This window comes from Lipotes vexillifer, unplaced genomic scaffold (assembly GCF_000442215.2).
Source record: "Lipotes vexillifer unplaced genomic scaffold, Lipotes_vexillifer_v1.1 scaffold1139, whole genome shotgun sequence".
Lineage (NCBI taxonomy): Eukaryota > Metazoa > Chordata > Mammalia > Artiodactyla > Lipotidae > Lipotes > Lipotes vexillifer.
Genome location: NW_006798273.1, coordinates 2,986,765 through 3,004,847, shown reverse-complemented (window position 1 = coordinate 3,004,847; position 18,083 = coordinate 2,986,765). Strand labels below are relative to the sequence as shown.

Below are 18,083 nucleotides of genomic sequence, written 5' to 3'. Positions count from 1 at the left end.
AGAAGAATCACATCACCTGAATCAAAGGTCAGCGAAGAACAGTAGGAGTGTTGATGTGAAAAAGTTGTCTTCAGGCTTCCCTGGTGGCGCAGTGGTTGAGAGTCTGCCTGCCGATGCAGGGGACACGGGTTCGTGCCCGGGTCCGGGAAGATCCCACATGCCACGGAGCGGCTGGGCCCGTGAGCCATGGCCGCTGAGCCTGTGCGTCCGGAGCCTGTGCTCCGCAACGGGAGAGGCCACAACGGTGAGAGGCTCGCGGACCGCCAAAAAAAAAAAAAAAAAAAAAAAAAAAAGTGTTTTAAATTGTCATATTTCCCAGGAAAAAAAAAAGAGAACCCAAACCCACACGCCTGCCACCCATCAGCTAAGGGCATTTGGGCACCTGTCTTTATTATAATACTTCTCTCAGGTCATTGCCAAGTCTAGGCAATTTAATGGACATTAAACTGGCATTCAAGAGTCAGCTTAATAAGGGCTGCAGAACCCTCCCACCATCTGAATTCTTATTTTTAGTACATAGATTTCCAAGATCATGCAATGAAAACTTATTGTACTATATCAAAACAGAGTTCTCTTTTAGTCTTGAGGAAGTCCTTCACTGTGACGTAAGCTTCATTTATGTGGGTTCCAATCACATTATTTTTTCTGAAGAGAACATTTTTTCTGCCATTTCAGATCTGGTCATAATTTCCTTAAAAAAAAAAAAGGGAAGATATTCATCAAAATGTTGATGCTCCTTCCAGGTCCTAACAGAATTCTCTACAGCGTCTCTACGACGTGGGGTACACGCCACGATATACACAGAAATATTAGATACGGAAAATAAAAACCATATAATCCAGACTTCTAGTAATGGAGTATAATCAATTATCTGTTAAGTTCATAAAACTTTAACATTTCTAATTCAGAATCGCCAGTGTGAGGCAGGGACAGAGATAAAATGGATTTCTTAGGCATAGAGCTCATCTAGGGATTTGCCTGACTCTACCACTTTAGGTATTTTTGAAATTACAAATCAATTATTTATCAAATGAATACTACAAATGCCCTTTTAAAAGTAATTCCATGGTATATCTTTCCGTAGAGTTATAACTCCTGGAGTTCAATGGTTTTGTAGCAAGGTGTGTATATACGGCAGCCTCCTCAAAACTTCGCATCCCACTGTGGCCAAATCCCCGCGCTGATACCAGTCTTCTCCCTGACCTTTCAATGAACAGAGCTGTAGCTTCTCTCATATTCTACAGCCACCACGTAAATTACTCCTTAGCTGCCACTCATTTCCCGCTACTCTTCCTCTGGATAAACTGGTGGTCCCCACGTCCATCCTTTAATCCTTACACTTCAGACTTCTTCCTGTCCTGGGTCACCCTGCAGTGTCCAGATGATCTATAACTAATTTTTTCCCCCCAAAAACCTTCCTAAATCCACATCATCTATTCAAATTTCCTACTTAGTAAATGTAACTCAGTTAGAAACTTTATTTAATACCCCAGGAAAATATCTACAAATATAAGAGATTGATTTAGACAAACTGCCACCTTGAAGTCTTCTAAACTCTTACATCTTAAGATGTTAGAAAATCATAGACTCAAAACCTCATAAAAGAATTCTTCCCTCCTTTTACACCAATAAGCATTTATCTTGCTCCTGTTTTAAATGAGGATCCAGTTCCTTAAAACTTTACCCACAGCTCAACGCAGTCTTTCAATCTGCTCAATTTGTAATCATTTTAAAAAGTAACTTTCAGAGCTTCTTTTGAAATACATTTCTACTTTGTGAAAATAATAGCTCCAAGACATAAGCAAAAATATATTTTACCTCATCTGAATCCACTAATACTGGAAGAGCTCTGAAATAAGAGAAAAAAAAAGTTGACAATGTTATTAAAAGGCCAGTGTATCTACAAAGCTGAATATAAGCATATCCTGTGATCCACCAAGTCTCACTCCTGGAAGACAAAGTCAACAGAAGAGAATACCTAGTGTTGCCAACAGACACAGAGAAGAATATTCATAGCAGTGTTGTTCTTAACAGGCCCCAAATAGGTAAACTGGAATACTATACAGCCCCCAAAAGAGGTATGAACTATTGAGGGATCAAATTTTAAAAAGTGACACAAGTAATCTACAGTTATAGACATCAGTACAGCAGTAGCTTTAGGAGAGTGGGGTCATGATTTGGGAGGAAAACAAGAAGACGGTTTTTAGGGTATTAGTGATGTTCTAGTTTTTTTTTTTTGTGGTACGCGGGCCTCTCACTGTTGTGGCCTCTCCCGTTGTGGAGCACAGGCTCCGGATGCGCAGGCTCAGCGGCCACGGCTCACGGGCCCGGCTGCTCCGCGGCATGTGGGATCCTCCCGGACCGGGGCACGAACCCGTATCCCCTGCATCGGCAGGCGGACTCTCAACCACTGCGCCACCAGGGAAGCCCATGTTCCAGTTTTTGATCTGGGTATCTGGGTGCAGGTTATATGAGTGTGCTTATATTAAAAATTTACTGAGCTATATACTTATTTAGAATTTGTGCACTTTCCAGAATGGGTGCTGTACTTCAAAAATTTCAGTTAAAAAATTAGCTGATATATGAAAATAATTATAACTTCAAAATGGAAACAACAACAAAAATCAGCAACTCTAGAGGCTAATATGTTGGGAGAACATCAAGGACTAAACCATGATGAATGAATAATTCCAAACACAGTGGGCATCCAATTATATCTTTGTTTTTTAAGCCCCTGGTTATTTTTTACTTTGAATAGTTGGACAAATATCTTGACTAGTGATGTGCTATCTAATTTGAAAACCCACATGTCATGTACTTTTGTGAGAACTTAAGAGGGATGAATAGGCTTGACTGTAGTCATCATTCCACTACGTACATATATATCAAATTATCATGTTGCACATCTTAAATAAACACAAATTTAATTAAAAGATATACCTATTTTTAAAAAGATGGATGAGTAAACATATTATGAAAGGTGGTATTTATGGTATCAGGTATTTGTTTAATCCTATGTCATTGTTACCATTGACTGGACATAAACCAGTGAAGGATACTGAGGAGAGAAAAAGTTATGCAACAGAACCTTTGCTCGGGAAAGATTACATGGATAAAAAGACAAATGTAGAGCTTCGATGTGCAATGGAGCACCGAGAGGGAGAGCCCAAAGGGTCTGCATGCCAAGGTCGCAACATGAAAGTCACATCAACACACAATCCAGAGGATGCTACTAAGAGTGCAGCCCACGGTGGAGACAGAAGAAAGAGAAGTCGGGGCCTTGCTAGATGTGAGGAAGGAGCCAACTTATATGGCTTGGAATAATATTAAGGGAAATCCGGACTGCTTTAGGGGAAGATGATCCAGAACCTTGGGAGCCCAGAAGACAGCCCATTGAGTGCTTAGCACCTCGTTTAGAGATAAACACTGCAATCTCCAAAATGGTTCCTTTTGTGAAGTAAGTGACTATTTAAAACTTATTAAGATGGACTCAGTGCATTGAAGAGGAAGGAGAACTATGCTAAGCTGGTCTTTTTGGTTTATCAGAGAAACAGAAAAGCCATAATGAATACCATATGAATATCACACAACACACTAGATCATATGGTTATTCATGATCTGTTTAAATTGTCCTATGACTTGCAAAATTTTTGGTCCATTTCTATTGATGTATAAAAAAGTGTTTACCTGTACATGAAGTCCAGTTTCTAAACTTGCCACGTAAATTGCACATGAATTTTGGGTAGCATTGTGCTAAACTTCTTGTGTTAAAGTTTTCAGAATGGACACACAGGTTCCTAAGAACCTAAAATGCTGGAAGCTATCTTGGATTATACAATTCTACTCATTTCACATAAATGGTTCATGAGAACATAAAAGAAGACATTTTGCTCTTTTATATTCCAGAGGAATTTTTGTAATCGGGCAGACATTTTACTTACAGAAAGAAACTGTAGAGAGTAATGACTCTCTAAGACATAAGGAGAACTGCCCAGGAGCCTTATTGCTTTCCACCAAGAAGCAGTGGCATAGTATGGGGTTAGTCTACTTAGGAGATTTCCTTCTAAAGTACTCAGTAGTGAATTTCCAAATCTGGAAGATAACGGTTGCCACCTATTCTGAATCTCTCCATACACCCTTGCTCAAAATTCCATGAAGTCCCTAAGGATTGCAAACAAAACCACACACAACTCACAGCCTTCAGCATAACCAGGAGAACACAGCAAACCTGAAATTATACGTAAACAGAGAAATAAATGCCAGTACCAACAAATTCCCTGCTGTCACTGCAAGCTCATGAGTACTGAGAGTGGGGAAAGAGAGGTTTGAGAGACTCTGTGCAAGAGTAGAGGGGAAGGAGAATTTCAACAAGGTATAGACAAACCTCTTCAAGAAAAATCAACACTAAGTTCCAAAATACTGACTAAAGGCCAGTGACTTGGTAGTTCACAGTATCTGCTACAGGGAAGGGGCTTAAATTGAGTGGAACCAAAAGTAGCAGTCTTGAACAATCATGGTTTTCAGGGGAGAATCAGATACATGGAGGAGTGGTACCCTCAGAGCTATGGCAGTACCATGAATAAAAAGAAGGAAGTAAAAGGGGAAAACTAAAGATCTTGTAGAAATAAAAGAAAAATAAGACACCACCAACCTCCCTCTCTCCATACCTCCATCCCATCAACATCTTCCATAAATAAAACTATAATTTATGCAACTGATGGAAGAAAGCACTCAAACTAGGAACTCTCACTACCAAATGCCTAGGAATAGGAAAAACAAACAAAACCAATTCCATATAATGGTGCAGGAAGAAAAAAAGAAGGACAATGAAAATCAAAGTGTTTTATGGTAGAAGAAAGCTACAGCTGTAAGACAACACTCCAAATTAGATGAAATAAGTTAAAAAGAATATTTGGTGATATTAAAAACTACAATAAGAAATTTTAAAACCAAGAGCAAAAATGGATAAAAGCAAAAGAGGAAGAAATTCACAGAGTCCATTAAACTCTGGAAAAAAAAAAGACAAAATCATCCCAGCAATGAAGAAAAAAATTACAAGGCACACAAGGCAGAACAAATTTATATAAAAATTTAATATGTGGCAAGAAAACTACTAAGAAAATGAAAATGATATAAAGAAAGAAGTAAAAAGGATTACAGAGAAACTAGTAAAAAAAAAAAAAGGAAGATAGCAGGTAAAGGTAGAAAGAAATCAGATGATTCCTCCCACAGAAACATTTATAAAACCTGGACAAAAATATTAAAAATAGGTAGTTAAAGGCACTGGAAAATGACCAAAGGGAGTGGGGATATGAATCCAAGTAGCTCAACAAATTCCAAGAATACTCAAAAAGGAAACCACACCTAGGCACATCATACACACACTGTGGAAAGCCAAATGTAAAGAAAAAAATCTGAAAAGCGGCAAAAAATAAATGACACAGTACACACATGAGGACAATACAACTAAAATCTGACTTCTCTTCGAAACAATAGAAACCAGAAGATATTGGAGGGATGTGTTGGAAGAGTTCAAACAAAAGTCAATCAAGATTTTTATATCCAGCAAAACCATCCTTTGAACAGGAGGGCAAACAAATACACTTCACATAAATAAAATTGAAAGAATTAGTTTCTAGCAGACCTATACTGTAAGAAACACTAAAGAAAGACCTACAGGAGAAGGTGATAACTCAGATATACAGGAAGGAAAAAAGAAATCATAAAGCCATGTAAAGGATATTTATACACCTATTTTCCTTTTATGACTATTAAAAGAAAAAAGTATAATAGTGTACTATTAGTTTCATAATGTAAAGGCAGTTCTTACCTCATATGAATCTGTTATGTGTGAATTTCAGTTACCACAGTTTCATTAAACAACACCAGTCCCTCAACAAGATAGTTCAAATTTCAGTTACTCAAAAGCACAATGAGATACCACTTCACAGCCACTAAGAGATCTAAAATCAAAAAGGTGAACAATTACAAGTGCTGACAAGGATGTGGAGAAATCGGAAACCTCATACATTATTGATAGGATTATAAAATGGTTCGGCTCTAGGAAAACTGCTTGGCACTTCCTCAAGACGTTCAACATACAGTTACCATATGATCTAGCAATTCCACTTCTAGGTATATACCCAAGAGAAAAGAAAAACCCAAGAGAAGGAGACAGTCCTGAAGGCAGCCAAAAACAAAAAAAACAAAACCCAGGTAACATATGAAGGAACAGAGGAGTACAGCAGACTTCTTTCTAAAACTATGAAAGCTGGAAAACATTCAAGTGACAATCTTTGAAGTGCTGAAGGAAAAAACAGTCAACTAGGAATTCTATACCCCGCAAAAACAGCTTCCCAAACAGCCAAAACAAAGACTCTTTCAGACAAATAAAACCTGACAGACTTATGACCAACATACTTGCAAGACCAGAAACATAAATGCAATTCCTCAGGCAAATGTAACATCACACTAGACAGAAACTATCTAAAAAGGAAGTAAATGGGAGCAGGAAAGGAACAAACAACATGTGAGAACATCATATTTGGCTATCCTGTTGTCTACTGTGGAAACAGCTATCTGGAATTTGTGTGTCATATAGGACACTGATAAAGAACTTGAATAGATCCAAGTTCCCAGAGGGGCTTCCTATGCACTCTAGTTTTCCTATCCTCACGTTTTTCCTCCAAAAGCTTCCCCACCGTACATGGTTTCGTGGTTACACGTGTTTTAAAAAAAAAAAGTTTGAATTCTTCCGTATTATAAAGTTAAAACAAAATGATTCTGATCCTGATAAACTTACATAAGAAAATGCTGGAGTTGGTTATAGGGCAGGAGTATTAATAGAGTTGTTGTACAGTGAAAAAGAAAGGAGAAAGACAGACCAAGGCAGGGCTGGGTTTTCTTCACATTTCGATATGAAGTTAATCAGTCATACACTAGTGATGGGGGCCTATAAAAACATACAGAGGTGAGAGTTTTGAAAAGCACATAACAAAGCATGAAAATTATCCCTTTATACTACAGCCTAAATTTTAGATTCAAACTTTAGCAGAGGATATTTACACATCTGTGAATGAAGAGGGAATGTTTTCTTCCACCCACTTCAAATCTTCATCCTGTAGAAATAAATATTTACATATTAGCTTTTGCTTAATAATGCCTGAAAGCAGAATTTTTAAATAGAATGTATATATAATTTAAGCATTTAAATTCAAATGCATGACATTCTTTTAATTTCTACATAGCCTAAGAATTTGACACTTATGCCACATGAAAATTATGCCAGTATTTTCTTAAACAGTCAAACGAACACTTGGATTTTGGATTTTTGTACTTCTTTGGTTTTGGTTGGATGCACAGGTGTTATTTTTTTGTCTTGAAAACCCACAGTAAAAATACAAAGAGTTGGGCTTCCCTGGTGGCGCATTGTTTGAGAGTCCGCTTGCTGATGCAGAGGACACGGGTTCGTGCCCCGGTCCGGGAAGATCCCACATGCCACGGAGCGGCTGGGCCCGTGAGCCATGGCTGCTGGGCCTGCGCATCCGGAGCCTGTGCTCCGCAACGGGAGAGGCCACAACAGTGAGAGGCCCGCGTACCGCAAAAAAAAAAAAAAGAAAAGAGCTGACTACACAGTTTAGAGAAATGAAAACATTTTCCCTTGCTATATGTGCAAATACTGAGCTTTAAAATAAACTGAAACATATCCCTAAAATAAGAGGAAAATCTCTTAGCAAGCTGAAAGTTTAATAGTTCTAACACCAGATAATTAAAACTGTGGAGCTTTTTAAAGTTTAGTTAAATTACCATAAAACTACTCAAAGAACACATTTTAAAGAATTATTAATTACCAAAAATAAGGATTAGAGAATTTACCAAATCCAACAAATGAAACTGTTTCATACACCATCCATCCTGTCAGAACTTAGGTGCATACATAAATTTTTACACCTTATTAACCACAACATATGTAACTGTAAGAAAGCCAAATATAAAACTGTATGATAGGCATTTCCATTTTGTTTAATTACTCTCATAATTACCACTTTTATGCATAAATAATATGCATAAAATATTTAAAAACTCATCTCTACCCAATACTTTAACGTTTTATTCAAGTTTACATGGTTTAAAAGTCCGTTTCCAACAGACAACAAATGTTATCTGAAATAGTTTCAAAAATCACATAAAAGTGCTGAAAAATTAACACTAACTTTCACTATAACAAAGCTTCTCAATCTTTAATGTGCATGTGAATCATCTATGGAATTCTGTTAAAAAGCAGATTTAGATTCGGTACATCTGGTGTAGGCCTGAAATTCTGTGTTTCTAACAAGTTCCCAGGTGAGGTTTGTGCCGCTGGTCCAATGACAGCACATGGAAAGTGAGGGTTTACAGCAGTACAGTTGTCAGACTTAACTAGTATCACTACTTAGTAACATTTATTTTCATACAAAAAAACTAGTAAAAAGTGTTCTCCTGAAGGTCAATGAATGTGACACTCGTATAGATTTCTAAAGTATTAAAGACTGAGACGCTATTAAATATATACTATACTCACAAAATTATCAGAAGTAGCAGGTTTAGCTGTTCCATTGGAAACCGTTTTTGAGACTCTTAATTTTATTCCTTCAGCTGTAATGAGAAACATTATAGAAATTCATAAAATTATAAAATAATAATATTTTCCTTTGTAGCCTCTCATTTAATAACCCTATAAAGAGTTAACAGTGGAAGCTTTGGGCTGGGTGCTGGCTTTAATATACCATTTGGGAATGTAGGAGGGACAGAAAAAGTTAAAAACGTCATAACTGTTTACACAAACAACCAGGTTCTCAAGTTGCTAGTCTGAATTCCAGTTTTAGAGGAGTTTAAATAAACAAGCAAACATACATACATGCACACATTAGGTAGTTTCAGTACATTTTAAAGTTCATGGATTTAAAAATCTACAGGATTTACGATATATTTAAGAATAAAACACACCTTTGGCCATGCTTTCACTTCTCTAATGTATAAATTTATAGAATGTGTTTATGGTATAAATAAAATAGGGAAGAAAAAGATTTTCTTTGTATTTGACCAAGGCTCTTCTTTATGCCAGCAGGTTTAGCAGAGGAGAGGTTAAGAGCATGAGTCCTGAAACTAGATGGCTTCACTTGGAATTCTGGCTCTATCTATGTAACCTCAGGCTAAGCAATCAACTTTCTGTGACTCAATGTCCCTGCCTATAAAATGGAATAATAATAATGTCTACCTCAGAGAATTCTGATGAGCATTAAACAAATTAGCATATATAAGGCACCTGAAACATAATGTCTATGTCCAATAAGTATTCACTTTTGTTACTACAATAATTTGCAAAAAGTGCTCCTCCATAAACTAGGATAGTTGGTACAACATGATGAGATCAAGTGCATAAGTGGATATAATGAGTGAAAATGAGGTTGCTCAATCTGAAAATGTTTCCACGGGGCATCTGAAATCTCAACATTTGAGACCCTTCTCTTAAAGGCGTAATACACTGATTTTTTAAAACTAAAGTATAATATACAAAATAAAATACAAACTCTTAAGTGTACAGTCTGAAGAGATTTTTATCAACTCTTGCGTAACTACCATCACAGTCAAGACATTTAACATTTTTATCATCAGAGAGGATTCTTTTTTTTCATATAATATTTTCTTTCTTTCTTTGGGTCTTAGTTGTGGTATACAATCTCTTAGTTGCAGCAGGCATGTGGGATCTCGTTCCCTGACCAGGGATGGAACCCAGGCCCCCTGCATTGGGAGTGCAGAGTCTTAACCACTGTGCCACCAGGGAAGTCCCCACAGAGGGCTCTTTAAATTCCTTTCTGGTCACTCCCAACCCCACCAGAAGCAACTATTGCTTTGATTTACATAATCACCACAGTTTACTCCTGCCTGCTCTAGAACTTATATAAAACCATAAGGACTCAATATTCTTTCGGATTTGACTACTTTCACTCAACATAAAGGTTGTATTGTGTTGATTACTTTTGCTTCCCAAACAGTATTCCATTGCGTAAGTATACCACTATTATTTTATCCATTCATCTGCTGACAGACATTTGGGCTATTTCAGTTTTGGACCATTAAGGATCAAGCTGCTATAAAAGTGCACACAGTGTCTTTCTGTGGACATCTGCTTTCATTTTCATTTTTGGATAAATACTTTGGAGTGGAATGGCTGGGCTATATGGTAGGTGTATGTTTAACTTTTTAAGATACTGTCAAACTGCTTTCTTAAAACTTAAGACTTCTTCCGTAACGTATGAGCGATCCAGCTGTTCTACATCCCCTTCAGCGTTTCACGCCGCCAGTCTTTTAAATTTTAACCACGCTAGTGGATACATGGTAGCATTTCACTCTGGTTTTAATTTGCGTTTCCCTGACGACCAGTATTATTGAGCACCTTTTCATGTGCGTACTGGCCTTTCCTTTGTCTTCTTTGGTGAAGCGTCTATTTAAGTATTCCATTTTTTCTTTTACAAATTGAGTTATCTTTTATTGATTTGTAGGAATTCTTATATTCTGGATACAAGTCCTTTGTCAGATATATGTATTGAGAAGGTTTCAGCCCAGTCTAGGGCTGGCCTTTTCACTTTCTTGTTTCTCTTGATGAACATAAGTTTTTAACTTTGGTGATGGCTAATTTACCAACCTTTTTATTTTACGGTAACTGCTTTTTGTGTCCTAAGAAACTGCCTAACCCAAGGTCATGAAGATATCGTCCTGTTTTCTGCTAGAAGAGTTATAGTTTAATCTTTTACATCTAGGTCTGTGATCTCTCTTGAATTAATTATAGGTGATACACACGGCAGGAGACTAGGTGATTTTCCCCCCATGTGTTTATCTAGTTGTTCCACACACTGTTGAAAATACTATCTTTTCCTCATATAAAGCCTTGCTGCCTTTGTCAAAAATCAATTGACAAATGAGGTTTCCAATTTGGAGCTAATTTAAATATTATATCTCTTTTAAAAACAAAAGCTTTAGAGACCTCCTATTATATTGGAATCAATTTGGTGCTAGTGAGAGTACCTTCTTTAAAGTGTTACTGAATTGATAAAATAATCTGAAGCAACAACAACAAAATCCACTGAACAATATGTGCAGATTTATTTTTGGACTATTTTTTTTAAGTTGTCTGAAATTTAATTTAATTTAATTTTATTTATGTTTGGGACTCTATTTTGATACACTGATGTATGTATCCTTATGCCGATACCACACTATTGATTAGTATAGCTTGAAATTTTCGTCTTGAAATCAGTATTAAGTCCATTAATTTAATTTTATTTAGATATAACTTCCACACCATAAAATGCACCATTTTGAAGTGTACAATTCAGTGGATTTTAGAACAGTCACAGAATTGTGCAATCATCATCACTGTTCACTTCAGAAGCTTTTCATCACCCCCCGCGCTCCCCCCCCACCAAAAACTCATATGTATTAGCAGTTACTCCCACCTCACTCCTTCCACCAGCCCCTGGGAGCCACTAATCTATTTTCTATCTCCATGCATTTACATTTTCTGGACTTTTCATATAAATGGAATCTTATAACATACGATCTATTGTAATTGGCTTCTTTCACTTAGTATAGTGTTTTCAAGATCTGTGTTGTAACTACAAGAATGTTTAGGTTCTTCCAAATCTTTTGTATTTCCATACCTATTTTAAAATCAGCTTAACCACTTTTTAAAAAATCAGCCAGAATTACAACTGGGACTCTACTGGATCTACATATCAATTGAGGAAGTGATGGCTTAATAATATTGAGAGTTACAATTCATAAACATTTCCTTATTCTATAATTTCTCTTGGCATTGTTTTGTATTCTTCAGTGCAGTGTTCCACATTTTTTCCATTAAATTTACTCCTAAATATTTTATTTTTTGAAGCTCCTGTAAACAATATTTTAAATTTCATTTTTCAATTATTTCCAGTTATATTAAAAAATCTAATTTCTGTATTTGGACATATATCCTATGATTCTGTTATATTATTCACTTATTAGTTCTACTGTATTTTTTCTTTTCTGTAGACTCCTTAGGATTTTCTACACACTTAACGTTGCTGAGGAATTCCCTGGCACTCCAGTGGTTAGGACTCCGTGCTTTCACTGCAGAGGGCGTGGGTTCAATCCCTGGTCTGGGAACTAACCCAAGCCGCGCGGCACAGCCGAAACAAAACAAAACAAAAAACAAAACCTTGCTGTTTGTGAATAAAAACAGGTTTACTTCTTGCTTTCCACATTTTATGCCTTTTGTATTCTTTGGGTTGGTTTGTGTTTTGCCTTTCTGCACCGGCTAGGAACTGCTGTCTGATACTGAGTCAAAGTGGTGAGCAGATATCCATGTACTTTGTTCCCAATCTTGGGAGGAAAGTATTCACTATTTCACCATTAAGTATGATTTTAGCTGTAGAGTTTTTTCATACTATTCTGTAATTTGTTTGCTAAGTGGGTTTCTTTTTTAAAAAAATCATGAATAGGTGAATTCTGTGATATGTCTTTCTGCACCTACTGAGATAATTATGTCATTTTTCTTCCTTACTCTTTAGATGAATTACACTGATTGATTTTCAAATGTTGAAACAGGCTTGCAACCCTAGGATAATGTCCACTTGACAATGATGGTCTTTCATTATTCTTCTAGATTTTATTTACTGAAAATAAAATAAAAAAAGAGTGGTATGTGGGACCTTAGTTCCCTGACCAGGGATCGAACCTGTGCCCCCTGCAGTGGAAGCATGGAGTCTTAACCACTGGACTGCCAGGGAAGTCCGTTTAAATGAATTTTATGTCTCTACTCATGACTGACAGTGGTCTGTCACTTTCCTTTTTTTGTCTTTGTCAGATTTTGGTATCTGAGCTGTGCTGGCCTTATAAAAGAAGTTGGGAGGTATCCCAACTTGGATACTTCGAGTATAATTGCTTTACAATGGTGTGTTAGTTTCTGCTTTATGACAAAGTGAATCAGTTATACATATACATATGTCCCCATATCTCTTCCCTCTTGCGTCACCCTCCCTCCCACCCTCCCTATCCCACCCCTCTAGGTGGTCACAAAGCACCGAGCTGATCTCCCTGTGCTGTGCGGCTGCTTCCCACTAGCTATCTATTCTACGTTTGGTAGTGTATACATGTCCATGCCACTCTCTCATTTTGTCCCAGCTTACCCTTCCCCCTCCCCATATCCTCAAGTCCATTCTCCAGTAGGTCTGTGCCTTATTCCCGTCTTGCCCCTAGGTTCTTCATGACATTTTTTTTTTTAGATTCCATATATATGTGTTAGCATACGGTACTTGTTTTTCTCTTTCTGACTTACTTCACTCTGTACGAGACTCTAGGTCCATCCACCTCACTACAAATAACTCAATTTCGTTTCTTTTTATGGCTGAGTAATATTCCATTGTATATATGTGCCACATCTTCTTTATCCATTCATCTGTTGATGGACACTTAGGCTGGTTCCATGTCCTGGCTATTGTAAATAGAGCTGCAATGAACATTTTGGTACATGACTCTTTTTGAATTATGGTTTTCTCAGGGTATATGCCCAGTAGTGGGATTGCTGGGTCGTATGGTAGTTCTATTTTTAGTTTTGTAAGGAACCTCCATACTGTTCTCCATGGTGGCTGTATCAATTTACATTGCCACCAACAGTGCAAGAGGGTTCGCTTTTCTCCACACCCTCTCCAGCATTTATTGTTTGTAGATTTTTTGATCATGGCCATTCTAACTGGTGTGAGATGATATATCATTGTATTTTTGATTTGCATTTCTCTAATGATTAATGATGTTGAGCATTCTTTCATGTGTTCGTTGGCAGTCTGTATATCTTCTTTGAAGAAATGTCTATTTAGGTATTCTGCCCATTTTTGGATTGGGTTGTTTGTTGTTTTGATATTGAGCTGCATGAGCTGCTTGTAAATTTTGGAGATTAATCCTTTGTCAGTTGCTTCATTTGTAAATATTTTCTCCCATTCTGTCACCTCCTCTATATTCTAAAGAGTTGCGTAAGATTAGAATATTTCTTCCTTAAGTATTTGAAAGCATTCACTAGTGAAGCCAGCCATTTGGGTCTGGCACTTTATGGGAAGATTTTAAATTTCAAGCCCAATTTCTTTAATAAATATATGGCTATTCCAATTAGTGGCATAGGGTTAGAATTAAGATTAGGGTAGTTTCTTAAGTGTATTTTTCAAGGAATTTGTTCATTTTATCCAAATGCCCAATATGTTCATAATAACCCCTTACTTACCCTTTCTTGCTGTAGTAATGTCCTCCCTATCTTTCCAATGTTGGAAATTTGCCTTGCTATATTTTATTTCTGGTTTAGATTACCTAGAGGTTAATCAATTTTTATTAATCTTTTCAAAGAAACTACTTTTGGCTTTGCTGATTTTCTCTATTTCCCCCCGTTTTCTATTTCATTGGTGTAGACACAACTTTATTATATCCTTCCTTCTAATTACCCCAGGTTTAATTTGCCATTCTTTTTCTAGCTTCTCAAGATGGAAACATATTATCAATGTTTTCTTGGTAATATAGGCATTTAAAGCTATTAATTTTCCTCTAAGAATTGGTTTAGCTGCATCCTGTAAAATGTGGCATGTTATGCTTTTATTATCATTAGCATGAAATATTTTCTAATATTCCTTCAATCCACGAGTTACTTAGAAATTATTGCTTAATTTCTAAACATTTAATTATTTTGTAGATATCTTACTGCTGTGCATCTAATTTAACCATTGTGATCAGAAACATACTCTACATGATTACAATCCATTGAAATTTATGGAGGCATTTTTAATGGCCACACATATGGTCTATCTTTTTGATTTTTTACAATTTTGTTTTTTTTTTTTTTTTTTTTTTTTTTTGCGGTACGCGGGCCTCTCAGTGTTGTGGCCTCTCCCGCCGCGGAGCGCAGGCTCCGGACGCGCAGGCTCAGTGGCCATGGCTCACGGGCCCAGCTGCTCCGCGGCATGTGGGATCCTCCCAGACCGGGGCACGAACCCGTGTCCCCTGCATTGGCAGGCGGACTCCCGACCACTGCACCCCCAGGGAAGCCCCATATGATCTATCTTATTCAACGTAGACTTGAACCTTTATTCTTGGGTTGCTAAATGCAATGTTCTATAAATATCAATCAAGTCAATTAGGTCGATGGTTTTATTCAACTCTAACTGTGACATCTGGGCCACCTCTAGATTGATCTTACTGATTTTTCCCTCAACTATGGATCACAGCTTCCAGTTTCATCCTATGTCTAGAAATTTATCATTGTATACTGGACATTGAGAATGGTATCTTATAGATTGGATTCTCTTATCTTCCTCTGGGAAGTGTTGTGTTTTGTTCTAGCAGGCAATTCAAATTATTGCTAGATCACTCTGATCTTTTGGGGATATGCTTTTAGATTTGATTAGGGTTTATTTCAGTTTAGCTTTAGTCCTAGGGTAAATTTCAGTGGTCCTACACTGTGGTCTTTACTTCTAAGGAGTGGCCCTTCTGGGGTTTTAATGGAAAGCCCAAGAGGTTTACCCAAGCACTTTTAACTTGTTGAGATTTGAATTTCAAACTCTGCTGTGGCAGCTGCTGAGATTTCTGTTCCGCTTCTTAGCCTAATAGCTATTGTTTTCCCCCTGGCTTCTTGGAGTCTCACTTTGCACATACCCAGTTCAGGTATCAGATAAGACTAGAGAGACGTTACAGACTTTCGAATTTCCCCCTTTGTGGCTCTCTCTTTTCTGGTTTCTTCCATCCATCCCCAGACATTCTTACAGCCCCAAATTTCACTCTCCAATTCCTTGCGTCAGTAAGATAATACTATCTGCTTGTGCTCTCGCCACTGTACAGTCTCACTGACTGGGCATGAACTCTTCTTTCATGGTTCTCTTCTTTCAACAGTGAAATCTCCTCCAGTTTCTGCCTGCTTTTCTTTGCTCTCCAGTGCCTCCAATAGTTAATTTAAAAAAAAAAAAAAAAAAAGCTATCATGGAACTCTGGTTCCAGGTACAATGAGTTAAGTGCAAGGTGGCTATATAATTTGGGGGCCCATTGCAAAGTGAAGCAGGAAGATTAGCCCCAAACAATTCATTCCATCATTATTGGAGCCAGAACTAACACACTGAATTTTAATATCTCTGCTGTGAATAAGTTTTGCAGATTTCTTTTCTTAATAGAAAAGTCAGAAAAACATGAAAGAATTAGTTGTAGGTGAAAATCTGATGAGAGGAGGTAAAAGGAAGTGTGGACACTGAAGACACACTGATTACGTTGCAAATTTTGCTAACTGGGTAGATTATAAAATTTTCACAGTAGAGAAACAAAAAAAAATTGTGAAAAGAATGTTACTAATAAGAGAAACCAAAGTAAGAGGAAGGAAGAATGGAATAAAGATAAAATTGCTCTTTACATCTGAGTTACACACTTATGTTGCCGTAACAAATGCTTTAATTACAGTGTTTTGGTAAAATTAAGAAAATGATAAGACACTTACGTATAAATCAATAGAAAGATGAAAACTAAAGCACGAAGACCATAATTAGAAATGCTTTGGGCATGACCGGGAAATTACAGATGTGCACAACTTTCAAGAGCAAAAAGAGGTGATACAAAGAAATTTAGCAAATCATCATTAAGAAGACGAATGTTGTTTAGGAGCTGAGCACAATAGAAACCAAACCTCTCTTGTGGAAAACAGTGCAGCTAATTCAATACTTAGACTTTAAGAGCAAACACGTAACAAAAGCTCAAACTACGTTAGCAATCTTGAAAATTTCATTACTGACTTCTCTGCTGTGACTGTCTACCGTAATAGAGGTTTCTGCAGATATAGTTTTAAAAATATTTTACAGGAAAAAAAGTGTATCTGACCTTGCATCACAGGTAGAGGTACAATATTTCTTCGTTACAATATATACAATGGTCATTTAATAAGAAAATATGCCACTCACTTAAATTTTCAGATGTTACCATGAATTCTTCAATTTCGTCGTCAGAATCATCTATTAAGGGCATGAAGGCATATCTAAGTCAAAAACAAGGAGTAGTTTTACCAGTGTGTTTAAGCCTGTTCAACTTTCAGTTTACATCTAAAGGAGTCAGTACACACTTTAAAAAATATATACACTTAAAAAGTTTCCCATAAATTGAAATGATAAAAATTTAATTATTTTACTCTCCAATCAGCAAAGCTTACTGTGAAGAAACTGAAACTGGGGTTCCCAAACCCGCTGGTAAAAGCATCAATGGATCAAATTTCTCTAGAAGCAACTTTGAAATATCGAATGCTCAGGGAAGGGAATTTTCTGCTGTACTTTTTTCTCCATGTCAGGTTTACCTCCCTGCCCACTATTTTTACTTATCCCCTAACGAAAAGAAATTGCTAACCTGATTGGTGAAAATAAAGCACACCAATCGAGCCACATTTACTAGGTCCAACAGCATTCAAAAAGCATTGCTGATTTAAAAAAAAAAAAAAAAAACTAGAAGCTAAGTATCTAATAATTAGGGACTGTTTATATAAATTATGCTACAATCATATGGAATGCCAGATAGCTATTAAAAGTAATATGGTAGGTCTGTACAAGATGATAAGGAAAGACACATTTTAAACAAAGAAAGTGCAGAATAGTGTATATATGTATGTATGTATTATCACTGTATAATTTTTAAATGTTTTTTAATCAAAAAATTTTCTGTTGAAGTACACTTGATTTGCATGTTGTTGTATAATTTTAAAGAGAGAGAGAAACACACACACTAGTATATACTTTTTCATTTTTTCCTCGAAGGAAGAAACTTAACAGTGCTTTGCTTGGGGAAGAGGAATGAGGCAAGGGAAGCTGTGGGGCTTCCTGTCACACGTAGTCTAAAGTACAAGTTTCTGAATTTCGCATTCAAGCTCTTTACGATTTTGCTCCCACTTTTCCTTTCCAGCTTTATGTCCCGCCAGTGTAAGGGCAGTAACCAAACTGTATGGCTTGTTGGCCTCCAGAGTATGCCCTGTCTGTTCCTGCTACCCCTAGAGAATCTGCACTCTT

General features: G+C 36.9%; 1 protein-coding gene across 2 annotated transcripts in view; it reads right to left on the bottom strand.

Annotated features, from left to right (window-relative positions):
* Window positions 1-285: 285 nt before the first annotated feature.
* Window positions 286-18,083, bottom strand: part of TMEM87B (transmembrane protein 87B) — a 48,163-nt gene continuing 30,365 nt past the window's right edge. For both annotated transcript variants that reach the window (XM_007470220.1, XM_007470219.1), the window contains exons 15-19: window positions 16,995-17,068; window positions 8,561-8,634; window positions 7,066-7,118; window positions 1,819-1,849; window positions 286-691 (exon numbers count right to left, since the gene is read on the bottom strand). In XM_007470220.1, the coding sequence (XP_007470282.1) occupies window positions 632-691; window positions 1,819-1,849; window positions 7,066-7,118; window positions 8,561-8,634; window positions 16,995-17,068 (292 nt within the window). In that variant the 3' untranslated portion in view covers window positions 286-631. The remainder of the gene's footprint in view (window positions 692-1,818; window positions 1,850-7,065; window positions 7,119-8,560; window positions 8,635-16,994; window positions 17,069-18,083) is intronic.